Below are 16,015 nucleotides of genomic sequence, written 5' to 3' on the forward strand. Positions count from 1 at the left end.
GTCTAAACAGATTTAAGTTTTGACTGTAGTTTATTGTGTGTTTTGAGGCACATGTTTCAGCCAAAATCAGCACCAAGAAACATTTGACAAAAAGATATTTACATTTCTGTATAAATAAAATAATGTTATTACAGCGACAGAACAGCAGGGGGCGCCACACTGTCCAAATGAAAGTGAAAAAATGAAAAATAGAATACAATTTCAGCAAAAGATGGTAAAATGTTTCAAATATATTTGGAGCAATAAAAGGTCTAAACCAGGACTAAACCAGGTCTAAACCGGGTCTAAACCAGGACTAAACCGGGTATAAACCGGGTCTAAACCAGGACTAAACCGGGTATAAACCGGGTCTAAACCAGGACTAAAACGTGTGGTAAAGACTATATTATAAAAGACAAATGTTCTGAGTAAAATGAAATAAATAAAAAGTGAAAACATCAGATAAAAAGATGAAACGTTCTTCAGTCACTTATAAACAACAGTTCATATTTACAAAAGATTTACAGAATAAAAAGTCTTTAAAAAGCTACATCTGTTTGTGAGAAGATGAGCTCCACGTCCAGCTCCACGTCCAGCTCCACGTCCAGCTCCACGTCCAGCTCCACGTCATTTATCGCAGTTTCGACCGGACGACTGAAAAAATGTGACACTGTTTGAAATGTTCGGATCCACAGGAAACGGACTAAAAAAGGTGAAATGTGCAGCAGAGTGGTGGAGGGGCGCCCCCTGGAGTCCGTTCAGAGCGGCGCCCCCTGGAGTCCGTTCAGAGCGGCGCCCCCTGGAGTCCGTTCAGAGCGGCGCCCCCTGGAGTCCGTTCAGAGCGGCGCCCCCTGGTGTGGGTTCAGAGCGGCGCCCCCTGGAGTCCGTTCAGAGCGGCGCCCCCTGGTGTGGGTTCAGAGCGGCGCCCCCTGGAGTCCGTTCAGAGCGGCGCCCCCTGGTGTGGGTTCAGAGCGGCGCCCCCTGGAGTCCGTTCAGAGCGGCGCCCCTTGGAGCCCGTTCAGGCGTTGAAGAAGCCCACGCTGGTCGGCGACTCCTTCACGGTGACGGTGATGAAGTTGGCCGTGACGTCGGTGACAAACACGTGCTCCAGGACGTTCCTCGACGGCCTCCACTCGGACTCGTCGTCGCCGTCCGAGTCCGAGTCCACGTGCGCGCCCAGACTCGGGCGCCCTTCCACCGGGAACAACATCTGCGCCTTGACCGCCGCCGCCACGCCCACCGCCGCCGCGCCCGCCTCGTCCGCCTCGCTGCGCTCCGAGTCGCTGGAGGTGTCGTCGTCCTCGTCCGACTCGCCCTCGCTCAGGTCGCCGCGGGCCGCCTCCAGCCGCTGCCATTCGCTTGGTGTCGGCCGCTCTCTGCCGCTCGCCGCGCTCCGTAAACGCTGAGAGTTTTCCTGCAGATTCAGCGCTCGTAAACTCAGCGCCTGGTTCGATTTGGCGCCGTTGTTTTGCGGTTTGTGCGTCGCCAGACTCCTGGTCACGCTGGCCGCTCCGAAGCCCATCTTCAGGGCGCCGCTCGACTCCGCCCGCTTGGCGTCGGCGCCGCCCTTCGCCGTCGTCTGCTGCTCTTTGCTTTTGCCCTGCGACGCGGCGTTGGTCGTTTTGTGCGGGGACGACGAGCCGACGGGCGAAGAGGACGAGAGCGCGCGGCCGCCAGGGGGTCCCGGCCACGCCCCCCCGCCGCCGCTCGGCGTGAACGAGGAGGCGGAGGAGGAGGAGGAAGAGGTGTGGGCGTCGTCCCTTGAGCCGCGACTCATCCCGGTGTAGGTGAAGCTGGCCGGCTGCAGCGGCTTCTTCACGCTCAGGTCCCGGTGCGGCCGAGCGCTGGGGAGGGGCGGGGACAGCGAGGGCGGGGTCGGTGCTTTGCCCTGGCGGAGCGCTCGGAGGTCTGGGGGGAGGGGCTTGCGGCCGCGCTTCTTGGACTTGAGCAGGATCTGGGGGCGTTTCTGGGGCACGGGGAGCGTCCGGTGGGATCGGGAGGACTTTTTGGGTCGTTCGTCGTCTGAAGAGGAGCAGGACGATGAGAGGCCGGACGAGGACGAGGAGCGAGGGTCAGAGGGCACGGGGGGCACGGGAGGCTGAGGGGGGACAGACATCAAACAATCAGTCCAGGGCCCGTCACACTCAAACATGTCAGAGTTCATTCACTTTCTAAAATAAAACACACCTGAAAAATCATTTAAACCTTTCGTTTAGCATCTCATGTCTTAGAACTAAAAGCTTCTGCTGTTCCCCGCGCCTCTACCTGAGGTTCACCCCATCTACTGGCCTCAGGGGGAATTACAGACGCTCAGAGCCAGTCTGACTTAAGCACAATAAGTGTCACAAATGAGATCCAAAAGTGTCATAAATGAGACACACGTTATAAATGAGACATAAAAGTAATGAGACATAAAAGTAATAAATGAGACATAAAAGTTTAATAAATGAGACACGAGTGTAATAAATGAGACATAAAAGAGTAATAAATGAGACGCGTGTGTAATAAATGAGACCTAAAAGAGTAATAAATGAGACGCGTGTGTAATAAATTAGACCTAAAAGAGTAATAAATGAGACATGTGTGTAATAAATTAGACCTAAAAGTGTAATAAATGAGACATGTGTGTAATAAATGAGACGTGTGTGTAATGAGACATAAAAGTGTAATGAATGAGACACTAAAGTGGATTCAGTGGTTTCCTCACAAAGTTCTTCCGCGGCCGTCCTCTCGGTCTCTTTCCTTTCTTCTGCAGAAGCTCTTCTCGCTCTTGTTCCCTGAAACGACACAAAAACCCGGGACGTTTCCGTAAATGTTCTTGACGTTTCAGACAAAGTCAAACCAGGACGAACCTTTTGTGAAACGCTGCCAAAAGTCGGGGGTCCAGAATGTTCTCCTCCGGCTCCCAGCTGTTGTGTCTGGAACGGTCACGCCACAAAAGTCAAACTTACTTTCATTTCTCACAGTTATTGTTTCATTTTTACTGCTGTTCTGTCGCTCACATTGACACTTTTAGTTTTCAAACAAGAACTTTGATCTTCGGTCGAGGGCAAAGGGGAATTAGAAGTGACAGGAAGTGGAGCTGAATCCCTCTGTGATGTCATCAGTGTGCGACACAGACACAATTTAAAACATGGTTGGACTAAATAAAGGTGTTTTATGGTCTTATTGTGTGTCAGATCAGAACTGTTGTCGTTTACGTGGAGTTTAGCTCTTGTTTACAGTCTGGTTGCTAGGTAACGGGTCACTTTATTAAATAACTATAATAATGAGGGAGATTTAATCGAACGACACGTTTCTCGGTCGACTGAATATTTGATAAGATTCCGCGTGTTTCTGTGGGAAAACGGTGACTTTAGAGTGAATCACGAGCTAAATCGAACGTCTCTAACATTCACCGTTTAGTACTTTTGTGTTGTGGTCAGAAACACGGACACGCCCCCTTTTAGTCACCTGGAGACACGCCCCCTATTAGTCACCTGGAGACACACCCCCTTTTAGACACCTGGAAACACGCCCCCTATTAGTCACCTGGAGACACACCCCCTTTTAGACACCTGGAAACACGCCCCCTTTTAGACACCTGAAACACGCCCCCTATTAGTCACCTGGAGACACGCCCCCTTTTAGACACCTGGAAACACGCCCCCTATTAGTCACCTGGAGACACACCCCCTTTTAGACACCTGGAAACACGCCCCCTTTTAGACACCTGAAACACGCCCCCTATTAGTCACCTGGAGACACGCCCCCTTTTAGACACCTGGAAACACGCCCCCTCTTAGACACCTGAAACACGCCCCCTATTAGTCACCTGGAGACACGCCCCCTTTTAGACACCTGAAACACGCCCCCTATTAGTCACCTGGAGACACGCCCCCTTTTAGACACCTGGAGACACGCCCCCTTTTAGTCACCTGGAGACACGCCCCCTATTAGTCACCTGGAGACACGCCCCCTATTAGTCACCTGGAGACACGCCCCCTTTTAGTCAAGCCCGATACCACATGTTTTAAGTAAATAAAAGTGATAATAAAGTCGTTAAAATGTGAGAAGAGATAAATCGTGAAACGCGACTCGTTATAAAGTGCAAACTACAGACCATCATTTTGTCATCAATTAGTGACTAGAAAAGATGACGTTTGTTCCAGATGAAGCCAAAGCGTTTATCAAACACTCACGCTTGTTCAATTACTAAAAAAGCTGACGATTATTTAGACAGTTCTTGTTTCAACTTAACATTTTCTCGTTTAAATGAAAAAGCCTCAGAACGTTGTTTACGCCGCACTTGACAGTTCCACACAAAGTTTATTCCTTCTCGATTTAATAAAGTGTTTTTAAGTCTGTTTAGTCCAGACAAACACACTTTACATCACTTTGAGAGTCACAAATATTCAGATCCATCGCAGCAGCTCTAATTCTGGTGAACTTTCCGCAGCAGAACTGTAATTAAATGTGAGTAAAATGAGCCTGAACACTGCGTTTGGACCGTGAGAACTCCAGTCACAGATGGACACGTCAAACAGAGAATTCAGACACAAGATTGTCCTTTTAAACAAGAGAAAACGTCCTTTTGTTTGTGGCTCGTTCCCAGAGTCACTGACATAAACATGTTGTGATCGGAGCATCACTCGCACAAATGCACAGAATGTGACAGAAAACACGTCAGAATTCCACTTTTCAGGATCAATTCAAACGCGTTCACGTCTTATCGAACACGCAGACGGTTCCGTGAAAGATTAGAGCCGTAACTAGCCGCGGAATCGGAGGCTAAACGCGGGGATTTCAGTTTGTTTTGATGCTGCGGCGCTAATGCTAACAGCTAATGCTAATGCTACACCCAGAGCTAGCACTCACTTGGACGACCATCCTCTCCATTTGACCAGGTATTCGAACTTCCCCTGCGGACAGAGAGCAGAGGTTAGGCCGGGGCGGGCTGCGGGTCCCGGGGGCGGCGTGTGCGGGCTGTTTGCGGGCTTTGGCTGTACCTTTCGCGGCCGTTTGCTCAGGATGCACTCGGCGTCAAAAACCTGCCCCACAGTGACGCCCTCCATTTCTGCAGCGCGCTTGTCTGAACGCTCTCGGCCACCGTACGGCCCCGTAGAACACAACAACAACTCTAACGTTTAACTCTAAAGTCTAATATAGAGAGTATTTCAACCTGACACGGGATTATTAGTCTCCCGCTGCGTCATCGGCATAATGTGACCTAACAGCAGCATATAAAGAGGAAACAGAACTGGACCCAGTACTGACCCCTGAGGCACACCGGACGTTAGATGGTTATTTGTTTTGATAAAAGCCGTGGCTGCAGAGCCGCGGCGCGGTCAAATAGCCCATCAGTTTCAGGAGCCGCGGCACGGCCATATAGCCTCATGGCTGACCCTAACTTTAACCCTAACCCTGACCCTAACTCTAATGCAGTGGTCCCCGAACTTTTTGACTCGAGGGCCATGTTGGGTTTTAAATTTGTCCGAGGGGCGGGGCCAGGAAAATATGGTGTTTGAGTGAACTAATGAATTACTATAAATTACACGCAAGATTTGACCTGTAACTTGTAACAAAGCAACAAATGCATTAAATAATGATTAATGATCTACTGTCTTCTACTGTCCACAAGAGTCTTCTTCAGTGTCAAACAATTTTACGGCCACAGTATCGTGAGTTTGAATCCCGACTCCGACATTTGCTGCATGTCCTCCTTTCTCTCTCATCAATCCCCTTCATTTCTTTCTCATTCCATCTGTTATGACCCCGAAGAGAGGCTGCAACATATTTAAAGGACACCGGAGACGAAGACAAGTTTATACGATTTTATTAGGTTTTTACACCAAACTAAATGCCAACTTTCGAACCCCCATGCCCCAAAAATCACCCAAAATTGAAAAAAGAAAGATGGACCTGGTGGGCCAGCCAAACAGAAACAAATAGGAGCGACACCAGGCCAGCCCCGTATAGGGCCGTCGAAGCCGGTGCCGACACCTCTAACTATAGCAAAAAAAAGGTACAAAAACCCCCTATCTACGCCCCAAAAAAATACAAAAATGGGACTACCGGTCCCACCAGGCCAAACAAAGAAGCAAGTGCTACTGCTAAGAGTGCCAAAGGCAATAGTAGTTCCCTCCTGCACGTTCTGTTTTGTTACAGAAGTTTATGGAGGACCGAAAATGACGTTATTTGTCTTTTGGGATATAAGATAGATTTACCATAAGAATCAGAAAACAATATTTGACACGGTGCTGTAGAAATGACAGGTCGGTGAGTCGGCAAATTTGATGTTTTTTCAACAAAATGCTGATATTTTTCTGTCAGTCGGCTAGTTTTATACCGGGCCGGTCAGGTTGCGGAAAACAGACATATTATTTTGCTCAGCCTAACAAGAGAACATTTTGTAGCATACACTGCAAAACATTTATGTCAGCTTTATTCAAGAGGCAAAAGCTAAAGAAAACCTCCACCAAAGCGTTGCATACAACTAATCATCAGATAAATTCTGTTTAGTCACAACAGGCTTGACTGCTATCTGGATCCCTTCGTAGTATGCGAACATGGCAGCACCAGATATGTTGTGACTGAGCGCCGTGACAAAACTGAACGATGTCTCGCTTGATTTTGAACCTTTTTCAGCCACCGCCCTCACTCTGGACACCACGGTGTCGTTATTGAACCATTTAACTGTCTGACCTCCTGCACTCCCACTCTGTAGCTCATAACGCTCTCCCTTCCTCAGAGAATGTATGTACTTCCACATCTCGTCCAGTTGAGGGTCAGGGGTCTCCAGAGAGGTGAAGACGTAGCACTGGCATTCGTCATCTCCAGGAGCCAACACAGCCTTTTCCAGCTGAGCCTTTGTGGACAGGACAGTTATCCCTGTCAGTATTTCTAAAATGGACTCCACCACATTGATCTCTCTCTCTTTGTCGTCCAGCCACAGTGTGAGTTTGTCCTGACTGAACGGTGAGCTCTGTCTGTCCTCAAAGACACGTCTCAGAGCGCTCTCTTCTGCTTGTCCCTCTCTTATGGTAGGACATGTCTCTGCCATCTGCCTCTGGAGCTCTGTAGAGTAAGAGTGGCACAGTTTGTAGAACATGTGCAGCTGATGCTGAAGCTGTGGGAACTTACCCACTGCAGGGACAGACAAACTATCGTTACATCTCAGTTGAATGTCCGACAACTCCTCCAGAGCGTTCTCAGCCTCTAGCACTAACCCAACACTGACACCTTTAATAATCTTGTCATTATGAAGGTCAAATACCTCCAGTGGCAGCATCCAGACCCTGACAGGAACTGGACACGCTGGTTCTGTTTTAGTTCCAATGAGCAGCTGTGGCAGGGTCACGTAGGTCTCCACAGCTGCCTCAAATGTGGCAGGATTACTCTTAAGAAGAAAATCTCCATAAAATTTCACAGAAAATGTTTTAACAAGTTTTTTTCTTCCTCAGTTAGTTCTATCTTAGCCTCTCTGTGAATGTCAACCTCTGGAATCTTTTTTATTGCTGCCTCCATTTGGCCTTTTACTGTCTGAACGTCACTGGCATCGACCTTCTGACTGTCGAACACGAAGAAGGCGTTGGCTCCGTACTCGATCCCAGTGACCACATGTGTGGCCAGACCCTTGTCATTGATCTTTCTGCTCTGAATCTTCTCGCACACGTCTGTCGTCAGGCTCAGCTGCTCAAAGTGGGTTGTGCCCGTGTACTGAAGGGTCACTCTGCTCTGGTTTTTGAACTCCTTATCGTTGAGATAATTCGCTGATCCACTAACTTCAACCATTCCACTCATAACTAGAGCTTCAGAGAGGCGTCCACATTCAGGTTAAAAGAGGTGCTATGAGAGGAATCTGACGCAGAGATGTCAAAGTTACAGCTCTTCTGGGGTCTTTGGAAAGTGAGTTTGTTTAAGGTTTCTGAATCCCAAAGTGCAAGCCCTAAACACACAAAAACACATAATATTTAAGACACTTCATACTTTTCCGAGTGCAAACAACTCACTTACCAGGGACCAGCTCATCCTTTGAAGCATTATACAGCATGCCCAGGCTGAAGGGTCGGCCCAAGCCCCCAACAACCTGTCTCTTAAAGGGTGCTGGAGGTGGGCGGAGGCATGAACATTCCAACACGTCTTTCAACAGACAGTTCATGACAGTTCAGAGTTTGGGCCATGACTCATTTGTGACAATCATGCCACTTTCTGCCTCATTTATTGTTGGTAATAAAATGTTCAATGTGTCAAAGAAGACACAACAGCTCGGTCAGAAGTAATGAAACAACATTATAGGAGGAAACAAAAAATATCTTATTTTGGCCCAAAGTTTCTTATGATACCAAAATGTTGAGAATAATGCTCGAAATTAGATTGCAACGTCTAAAATAGAAATATCACAGATCGAAACTAGAATCCCACACACCTTAGATTCTAGAAGAGCGCTAGTATAAGCAGAGATTTGTCATATACAGACTTATACTTCAGACTGCTCTTAGTGCAAAGCCAAGTACTTCAAATTAAACATCTCAAAGTCCTGAGACGTCGTGCTCTGAGGGATATCAGCCCCATTCAACTTCACACTTTGTGATCCATTTGATAAATAATTAGAAAAAAACATTTAAAGCTTAGTCAGGAGCACATGATCCACAGCTTCAAAAACCTTCCATTTTAAAAGTCCATTTTATTTATTAACCTTATAATTATATTATTATTATATATAATTATTATATTTATTTAACCATGGTACAACGAAGAACTGCCTTCACATAAACAAAGAGTTAGAACATGATAAAGACCCTTTGGTCGCTCTCACACAGAAGAATCTCTAAAAGCAGGAAAAGCTGCTACTGTCCTATCAGCAGCTCTGTGTGAGGCCCAAACCAGAGACTATTCACATCTAATAGATTGGGGAAAGCCCGGGCTCAAACGCAGGGATGGCCCCTCCCACTTCGGAGGGTTCATCCCGATTAGTTCTGAATTTGACCGATAGTCTTAGTAGTGTTAAGTGACCACCTAGGGCTGAGCCCTGGGCACAGAGCAGCAGTGTAAGACGCTCCTCTGTCGCTGAACTCTCGCCCGCTATGTGACATGTGAAGTGTTCAGATTCAAGATCATGATCCTGTCATGTGATCATGTCATGTGATCGTGTCATATGATCATGTCATGTGATCGTGTCATATGATCATGTCATGTGATCATGTCATGTGATCATGTCATGTGATCATGTCATGTGATCATGTCATGTGATCCTGCTGAGAACAGCTTTAGTCCCAGTTTAAGTGATCAATTTGTCGACTTGACCATGAATTCTCTGAAGTCTGCTCTTGATGCTGCAGCACCGTTAAAACAGAAGGTCATTAGGCCAAAGCGCCTCCTCCTGGTACAACCAAGAACTGTGTTCACATAAACAAAGAGTTAGAAAACTAGAAGGATTATTTTGTCGCTCTCACACAGCAGGGCCGGCCCAAGCCTTCAGGGGGCCCTAAGCGAAAACATTTTTGGGGGCCCCTCACCACGTCATCAGAATCAGTTTTATTGCCATTGTCAGTAAACAATTCACATATGGGAACTTTCTTCAACGCAAACAAAGCACCAAAACTCCAGGGCATCCGTTTGCCAGTTAGTTTATTCTCAGCACCTCACAAGCTCAAATATTGATAACTTAAATCCCACAATGCAACTTGGTATTCCGCTGACATCACCTCTACTCCCTGTACAAATAACACACGTCCCAGATATGTTTTTGGGTGTATTTGTGGGCGTTAAGGGTCGACAGCCACATTAGCACATTAGTTTAAATTAATGAACAGGGGGGGGTCTGGGGGTCGTCCCCCAGATATTTTCAGACCTTTTTTGGGTCTTCTGGTGCATTTTAATGTGGTCCAGCCGCTAAAGTAAGAGTAAAATGTTGAGGTTGTAATGCTATAAAATGATGATGTGATGAAACTGTGCCAGGAGAAAATGATTAAAGCCAGTTATTAATACATTAGTGTACTTAATTACTCAATACAATATTGGCTATGAAAAATAATTATGGTCAAATTGATTCATTTTAACTGAAAATGTAAAAGTAATAGTTATCCTTACTAATTTATCTTTTACTGCTCCCAACTGTTCCTTCTTGCTAAAGTGACAAAACAAGTTATATTAAATTAAACAAATGGCATAAGCATTGCTTGATTAACAATTAACACTGATAAAACAAACACGTTATTCCCAGAGAATGAACCGAACGAGAAGTGAAGGTCCAAACCTCGCTCTAGTGAAGAGACTGCGTTTCTGCAACTTTGCCACTTTTATATAAAAATATATAGTATTATTCTATAACAGACGTAATCATAATATGTCTGGTTATTTTTCGCTATCAATTTATTATAATTTATAACAAATAGTCTAATGATGCTTTTTAAATAAATTGAAATGTTTTATTGCTCTATTAAAAGTGAATTACAATATAAATGTTTGTTCTGATCAGAACATCACACACTGGACTCCTGCATGACACAATGCTGCGATGTGATTGGCTGATGGACCTGACATGCATAAACCTTTACGTTCCTCTTATTGCACTTTAAGAAGTCAAAGTCAAACAGACATCACGAGTCACGATTGATCTCACACATGGTGATGTGAGAGAGAGGGACGCAAACTCAAACCCGCTCATCTCTGACTGAGGCTGCACAGGGGCCAGGGACAGGGGCCCGGGACAGGGGCCGCACACTGTTCACTCCAAAGTCTCACATCAGAGGTTCTGGACGAGACGGCGCTCGTCCGGACCGGATCTCCGCCTCTTAGTGACCCGGGGCATAGAGGCCCCTCACCGGCCTCACCTGCAGCTGACACTACGGGGCTGGTGTAAATGTTAATCTTATTTTCTTTCATTCAGACACATTGTGCGCGGGGCAGAGCTCTCGTCGCCTCCAGCCTGAACTAACGTGACAGAATCGTGTCGTTTCAAACAGCAGCATTAACCGTCTCTTTGTAAGAGAAGTTCAATACCTGGAGAGTGTTGTTGAGTTTGCAGTTTCTTTACAAGTTTCTTCTTTCGTTTTTCGGCATCGGGGGGATATATTCCTCTGGACATGAGGACCACGCAGGGACCAGGTTGTGTTGTGTTTGTTTTGCTCTCGAGCTCCTCGCGCACAATGAAGTTGACCAATCAGCGCAGGTTTGGTGTCTTGGTTGCCAGATTGTCATTACAAATAAATGCGGTTTTTGCGTTATATGTTACCGCTGTGTGCGCTGCCGCGCCAGCAGCGCTACTACACTAGTGGCGCACGCTGCGCTTGCACGTCGCATAAAACGGGTTGCCAGATTGGGGGCCCTATTAACGCCTCAGGGCCCTACGCGGCTGCTTAGTTCGCTTATAGGCTGGGCCGGCCCTGCTCACACAGAAGAATCCCTAAAACCAGGAAAAGTTGCTCCTGTCAAATCAAATCAAATCAAATCAAATCAAATCAATTTATTTTTGTAAGGCCCAAAATCACAACAACAGTTGCCTCTGAGGGCCACAGGGAGAAATGAATCAACAATGTCTGTGGTGGCGAGGGACGATGTCCCAGGGTCCTCTGTCCTTAGACTCTCCTTCTCGGCCAGGAAAAACTACAAAAAAAACCTCTTTGGGAAAAAAGCGTAGAAACCTGGAGGAGTTCCAGTGAAGGAGAGATCCGACTCTCACAGACGGACACAAGGAGACTGGAGCTGGAGCCACTCTTCAGGCAGATGAGGGACCGTCGGAGGCGAGCTGGAGCCACTCTTCAGGCAGATGAGGGACCGTCCACACAGGGCAGGGACCACTTCACCAGGGGAGGGACATCTGGGTCCACAGGTCCTCAGGAGTGAGAGAAAGAAAAAGAAGGCGGTGAACAGTTTGCAAGTGGAATTAAAAAATAAATATTGTTTGATAGCATAAGTAGTCAGAAGAAGAAGAGGATAGTGCTCAAGCTGTCATACTTCCCCCAGCACAGTTACTCCTAGGGCAGCGTAGCTGAAGCTGTGGGTTTATCTTTCTGTTCCTAACTACTCTGACCATAAGCGATTTCGAAGAGGAACGTTTTAAGCCTGGACTTAAATGAAGAGACTGTGTCAGCAGATTTAACATGGGTCGGGAGCTGATTCCATAACACAGGAGCTTGGTAGCTAAACGCTCTACCTCCTACAGTACTTTTAGAGACTCTTGGCACCACCAGAAGGCCAGCATTCTGAGAGCGAAGAGCTCTGTTTGGATGATATGGTTCTATAGCATCTTTGAGGTAGGATGGGGCCATGTCATTTATGGCTTTGTAGGTCAAGAGTAGAATTTTGAATTTGATTCTGGACTCGACGGGGAGCCAGTGAAGAGACTCCAGCACCGGCGTAATGTGCTCTCTTCTTTTTGTTCCTGTTAGTAATCTTGCTGCTGCATTTTGAACCAGTTGAAAGCTTTTTATGGAGCTTTTAGGACACGCTGCAAGCAGGGAGTTACAGTAGTCTAATCTAGTCGTTACAAATGCATGGATAAGTTTTTCGGCATCACTTTTAGGCAGGATTCTTCTGATTTTGGCTCTTGTTGCGCAAATGGAAATAGGCTGTTTTACAAGCTTGATTTATATGAGCTTTAAATGAGAGCTCCTGGTCAAATAAGACTCCAAGGTTTCTTACAGTAGAACTGGAGGCTACACTGACATTGTCCAGTGTGACTATCTGCTCAGATAGAGCGTCTCGTAGATGCTTAGGGCCAAGCACAATGACCTCGGTTTTTTCAGGGTTAAGAAGCAGGTAGTTTAGTGTCATCCAGGTTTCTATCTCCTTCACACAAGTACTAAGTCTGTCTACTTAATCGCTCTGATCAGGTTTCATTGATAAATACAGCTGAGTGTCGTCTGCATAGCAGTGGAAGTTAATGCCATGTGACCTGATAATGTTGCCTAATGGCAGCATATAAAGAGTAAACAGAATTGGACCGAGTACCGAACCCTGTGGCACACCGTAAATTACTTTAGAGCTTGGTGAGGAGCTCTGGTTTACATTAACAAATTGGAACCTATCAGATAGATAGGATTTAAACCAGCTGAGGGCTGTTCCTCCAACACCTACATCACATTCTAACCTCTGCAGTAGAATGTTGTGGTCGATGGTGTCAAACGCTGCGCTGAGGTCCAACAGAACCAGGATTGAGACCAGTCCATCGTCAGCGGCTAATAACAAATCATTTGTGACTTTAACTAGTGCAGTTTCAGTGCTGTGGTGGGCTCTGAACCCTGACTGGAAAACTTCAAATAAGTTATTGTCCTGCAGGTGGCGACAAAGCTGTTTTACTACAACTTTTTCAAGGATTTTAGAGACAAAGGGAAGATTTGAAATAGGTCTGTAGTTTACCAATAGGTCGGGATCTAGATTAGGCTTTTTCAGAAGAGGTTTAATGACTGCATGTTTGAAGGACTGTGGAACATAGCCACTTTCGAGTGAAGTATTTATTATATTAAGAATAGGGTCTATAATTAGGGGAAGAATGTCTTTGAGGAGCTTGGAATGGGGTCTAGGACACAAGTTGAGCTTTTAGAGGACATAATGGCTGAAGTTATCTCTGCTTGATCAACAGCTGTGAACCTTTCTAGGTTTACAGGTGGATTTATATGGGACGTTAGATTTACAGCTTGGGCTAGTTCAGGGCTAATAGCGGGGGTAATTTCATCTAATTTATCTCTGATTGTTTTTATTTTATTATTAAAAAATAGGAGGAAATCATCAGAGCTAAGTGTAGCTGGGATTGAGGGCTCTACTGCACTGTGACAGTTTGTTAGCCTAGCTACAGTTTGTTAGCCTAGCTACAGTACTACTACTACTACTACTACTACTACTGATACTACTACTACTACTACTACTACTACTACTACTACTGATACTACTACTACTACTACTACTACTACTACTACTACTGATACTACTACTACTACTACTGATACTACTACTACTACTACTACTACTACTACTACTACTGATACTACTACTACTACTACTACTACTACTACTACTACTGATACTACTACTACTACTACTGATACTACTACTACTACTACTACTACTACTACTACTACTACTACTACTACTACTACTACTACTACCGATACTTCTACTACTACTACTGATACTACTACTACTACTACTACTACTACTACTACTACTACTACTACTACTACTACTACTACTACTGATACTACTACTACTACTACTACTACTACTGATACTACTACTACTACTACTACTACTGATACTACTACTACTACTACTGATACTACTACCGATACTACTACTACTACTAACGATACTTCTACTACTAGTGATACTACTACTACTGATACTACTACTACTACTACTACTACTACTACTACTACTACTACTACTACTACTACTACTACCGATACTACTACTACCGATACTACTACTACTGATACTACTACTACAACTGATACTACTACTACTACTACTACTGATACTACTACTGATACTACTACTGATACTACTACTGATACTACTACTACTACTACTACTACTACCGATACTACTACTACTACTGATACTACTACTACTACTGATACTACTACTGATACTACTACTGATACTACTACAGCTACTACTACTACTACTACTACTACTACCGATACTACTACTACTACTGATACTACTACTGATACTACTACTACTACTACTACTACTGATACTACTACTACTACTACTACTACTACTACTACTACTACTACTACTACTACTACTGATACTACTACTACTACTACTACTACTACTACTACTGATACTACTACTACTGATACTACTACTACTACTACTACTACTGATACTACTACTACTACTACTACTACTACTACTACTACTACTACTACTACTACTACTACTGATACTACTACTACAACTGATACTACTACTACTACTACTACTACTACTACTACCACTACTACTACTACTACTACTACTACTACTGATACTACTACTACTACTACTACTACTACTACTGATACTACTACTACTACTACTACTACTACTACTACTACTACTACTACTACTACCGATACTACTACTACTACTGATACTACTACTGATACTACTACTACTACTACTACCACTACTACTACTACTACTACTACTACTACTACTACTACTACTACTACTACTACTACTACTACTACTACCGTTACTACTACCACTACTACTACTACTACTACTACTACTACTGATACTACTACTACTACTACTACTACTACTACTACTACTACTACTACTACTACCGATACTACTACTACTACTGATACTACTACTGATACTACTACTACTACTACTACCACTACTACTACTACTACTACTACTACTACTGATACTACTACTACTACTACTACTACTACTACTACTACTACTACTACTGATACTACTACTACTACTACTACTACTGATACTACTACTACTACTACTACTACTACTACTACTACTACTACTACTACTACTACTACTACTACTACTACTGACCCTGTCCCCAGTGTGTTCTGACCCTGTCCCCAGGCACCTGTCATGCGGCTGCGTTTGGACACCAGCACAATGGGCTATTGTGTCCAGCAAAATTAGTTAAATGTTCAAATGCAATTGTGTCTAAATAGTAGTTTTAGGATTGTAAAGAATGTCTCTAAAGAAAGACCTTTCAATTTGAATAAATTTGAAGGTGCTATTTTTAGACTAAAATTTAAAGTGCAGGGTACTACCTCAACAATAGTCCCAGACACGTCCTTTAGTGTTTAAAATGTCAATAAAAATGGGTACCGGACTAGTCAGAATAGTCTGTCTGTTAATGAACAGTTCACATACATAAAAAACCCTAGTCTACACATTTGAAACAAGACAACTCACCACAACTTTTCTCTTTGCTCGGATCCTAGCGCCGACGCTGTCTTCTCAGGCCAATGAGACGGTCCTCTCTCCCAAATGATGAGGAATGAGGCTGAAATCTTGTTATGGTTTCAGGTGGCCAAACACCGGTCACGGCCCGCGAAGACGAGTCATCGGACGAAGG

General features: G+C 44.9%; 1 protein-coding gene and 1 pseudogene across 1 annotated transcript; both read right to left on the reverse strand.

Moving 5' to 3' along the window:
• Positions 1 to 11: 11 nt before the first annotated feature.
• On the reverse strand, positions 12 to 5,083 carry LOC140368980 (chromobox protein homolog 2-like). The gene is made up of 5 exons (XM_072456171.1): positions 4,968 to 5,083; positions 4,837 to 4,880; positions 2,832 to 2,897; positions 2,687 to 2,756; positions 12 to 2,077 (listed from the first exon to the last, which is right to left on the reverse strand). The coding sequence occupies exons 1-5, from the start codon at positions 5,031 to 5,033 to the stop codon at positions 998 to 1,000; spliced, it is 1,326 nt and encodes a 441-aa protein (XP_072312272.1). The 5' UTR covers positions 5,034 to 5,083; the 3' UTR covers positions 12 to 997.
• Positions 5,084 to 6,454: 1,371 nt separating this feature from the next.
• On the reverse strand, positions 6,455 to 8,119 carry LOC140369443 (cytolytic toxin-alpha-like; annotated as a pseudogene).
• Between the last annotated feature and the right edge of the window lie 7,896 nt (positions 8,120 to 16,015).

Source organism: Eucyclogobius newberryi, unplaced genomic scaffold (assembly GCF_026437365.1).
Source record: "Eucyclogobius newberryi isolate DKJ021-1_F unplaced genomic scaffold, fEucNew1.0.hap1 SCAF_20, whole genome shotgun sequence".
In the NCBI taxonomy this organism is placed as follows: Eukaryota; Metazoa; Chordata; class Actinopteri; order Gobiiformes; family Gobiidae; genus Eucyclogobius; species Eucyclogobius newberryi.

Bases quoted from the DNA above. Each gene is read 5' to 3' on its own strand.
- LOC140368980 (XM_072456171.1), bottom strand. From the start codon at position 5,033: ATGGAGGGCGTCACTGTGGGGCAGGTTTTTGACGCCGAGTGCATCCTG. The intron at 4,881-4,967 runs GTACAGCCAAAG...CTCTGTCCGCAG, and splicing joins TGAGCAAACGGCCGCGAAAG to GGGAAGTTCGAATACCTGGT. The intron at 2,757-2,831 runs GTTCGTCCTGGT...GTGTCGTTTCAG, and splicing joins TTGGCAGCGTTTCACAAAAG to GGAACAAGAGCGAGAAGAGC.